The sequence below is a fragment of the Acanthisitta chloris genome, unplaced genomic scaffold (genome assembly GCF_000695815.1).
Source record: "Acanthisitta chloris isolate BGI_N310 unplaced genomic scaffold, ASM69581v1 scaffold3427, whole genome shotgun sequence".
In the NCBI taxonomy this organism is placed as follows: Eukaryota; Metazoa; Chordata; class Aves; order Passeriformes; family Acanthisittidae; genus Acanthisitta; species Acanthisitta chloris.
The window spans coordinates 64574-67318 of record NW_008684131.1 but is presented as its reverse complement, the minus strand read 5'-3'; the positions used below and the strand labels follow the sequence as shown (position 1 = coordinate 67318).

Genomic DNA, 2745 nt, shown 5'->3' with positions numbered 1-2745 from the left:
CTCAGTGCTCCCCCTGGGAGCAGCCTTGGTGCAGGAAAAGAGGTCCTGTCTGAAGGATCAGATAGTTGGGTGAGACTAGAAAAAGGGAGAGGTGTGTTACATAATGTTCCATTTGCCACTAGTTACTCTAGAATACAAGACCACACGCGAATGCTGCAGTGCTGTTGAAGCTGGCTGCACCCTCCAATACACAGTTAGCTTGATAATACTTAGCTGAAAAGGCACTGTTCACAGCTTTGTAGTTTAGGATGGTTAAACAATACTGAGGTTGTGTAGAATCAAGTGTAGGACCATGCAGAATTTCTTGACCATGAGGCTTTGGTAGCTGCTGCTTTGGGACTCTTCAACACGTGTGATTTATAGTACCAAACCCCAACTGACGTGTTTCTGATTGCACCAATAATTCACAACTTTGAAGCATTTAAACAGAGGAGGTAACTAAATGATTCATTTTCAAAAGAAGTGAATGGAATAATGCCAAGACTTCTATCTTCTTGAAAGAGAAAATAACTTAAAATGAACATCTTGGCTACTTTACAAGTCTAGAGAAATATTATAGACTGAAAGACTATGTAATTTCCAAAAGTGTTAATACTCCTTGGAGATGAAAATACCATGATGAAAATAGAATTCTTAGAATTAAATAGAATTTTACTTGCACTAAAACAGAAAGAATGGCTGATAAGGAAAATTGCATGTGAGGGAGACATCCCACCATTGTCAATGCTCTACAGGGAGGTATTTGGCCTGAGAGTTGAAAATCAGACTAATGAATGATGATCAGTTAGAGAACTCCAAAAACACTTGGAAGAATAGATACTGAAAAGTTATGATTATTAAATATGCAAAAGTGAAGAGTCTAATTATACATACAATAGACGTCTAACTAAAACAAACATTCATACAATCACGACTGATAATTTATGCAAAACTATCTGTGGTAATAGAGCAAGTAAAGCTTAGTAACATACATATATATATATATTACATACTGATCTACAAAGTAACATAATGTGCATCTCAGGTCATTTCATACTCTCAAGATGTCCAAATACCTAGAAATTCTTCTGAAGCAACTATTTTACACCTTCTTATGCCCAAGAGCATTTATGTTCAAGTCTCCTTGCAATGCCATTAAATAGGTGCTGATTTTGTGTGTGCCTTTGAAGGAAGAATGAATGCATTTAGCTGTTTGAACAAACAGCACTTCTTTTACACTCATGCTAGCTTTAGCCATAGCAAGGCTGTTTTATCTTCTTTCTTTGAAGGTTTATTAACATTGGGAATAACGGCAGCACCATGAGAATTCTGTTCAGATTTGAATCAAAACGTCTTTCTTTCTATCTGGAGAGCACCTAGGCAAAGTGCCTTGATTGAACTGAAGGGCCACGTGCTTACCTTCTGTTGGTGATGTCTTCAGATGTCTGCAGAGCCCCTCTGTTTCCCCATATGTCTCTTTAATTTTTACTACTGCTTCTGTTCCTCGAAGTTCCATGAGGGAGCGCAGTTCTTGCAGTGTGCACCCAAACTCTCCTGCATGGTTGGCCTCATTTCTTTGGTTCTTGGAATAAAAATCGCTATTGGTCATGTCACCCATTGTGGCTGGTTATATTGCTCCGCTCGTTATAGTTGATACTATCTTAAAACTGTTTAAAAATTGAAGGAAAGGAATCTTGAATTCCAATCTAAGAAATTAAAAAGAATCCAGTGTGTGTCCAGCGAGCGACGTGGAGGATGCCTCTGGCGTACAAGGTGCCCCTGACTGACTAGTGGTCCGCAGAACGGCTGCTCTCAAGGCTGCAGACCAGCTCCACTCCATTCACCATTTCCCATTATGTTGCACCCAAGCTGTAGAATCTACATGGTCATTTCTTCCTCTGGACCTTTGGGAACAAGCAGAAAGAACTCATTACAGGAGTGTGCGATAACACTTTACAAAGGTGATTTCAAATTTATTCTATCATTGCAGGTTGACTTGTCATTTCAGAGAAGCTGTGCAGAGCCACGGTGAGATGTCCTGTGAAGTGCTGCAGTGCCAGCATTGACAGCAAGGAGAGTACCAGCTCTGTCTTAGATAAAGCTCTCTACAGCTAAAGCACCAATAGCAGTGCTGCTGACTTTAATCAAGTCCCAAGAGCACCTGCTAAATGAGATGACTCATGAATATTAATAAGTGATTAATCCAGCATGCAGGATGCACCTCCAGCATGGGTTCTGCTTCATACAGCCACACACCAGTCTTTCATCTGACCAGAACAAAGACTCTCTCACAAAGGCTACAAGATAACCAAAATGGGTTAAACACCACTAGTTTTCATAATGGGTTAAAGCAAAACTGTTTCTCAGTGCAAGGGCACTGAAACTGGTGGAAAAACTAGAGCCACCATTACAAATGCAGAATACATTTAAATACATTACATCTTGCAGCTTTGCCTTCTGTGCAACTTAAGCACAGCCCAGCAAAGAGAGAAAACACTGAATGTCTGGGGTTTGAACAGTGAGAGCTACCCCTCAGCCAGGGAGCCATGGGGTCCTTTCCCTCAGCACTACCCCTGAGCCCTTCACACACACACAGGCACACGGTGCTGCTGGGTTCTTTCTCAGTTTTTTTCCCTTTTTTTATTCCTTTTTATTACTTTTTTTTCCCATATGCAGTGTTGAAGAAGTCTCATTTGGACCATCTGGGAGACAGTAGATTACTTGCTAAAATCAGCCTTTAAAACCTGTTTCCCCTTCCCATATTCT

General features: G+C 40.5%; 1 protein-coding gene across 6 annotated transcripts in view; it reads right to left on the bottom strand.

Moving 5' to 3' along the window:
* Window positions 1–1597, bottom strand: part of LOC103806491 (plasma membrane calcium-transporting ATPase 2) — a 173073-nt gene extending 171476 nt beyond the window's left edge. For all 6 annotated transcript variants that reach the window (XM_009079186.1, XM_009079187.1, XM_009079190.1 and 3 more), the window contains exon 1: window positions 1399–1597. In XM_009079186.1, coding sequence (XP_009077434.1) covers window positions 1399–1597 — 199 coding nt within the window. The remainder of the gene's footprint in view (window positions 1–1398) is intronic.
* Between the last annotated feature and the right edge of the window lie 1148 nt (window positions 1598–2745).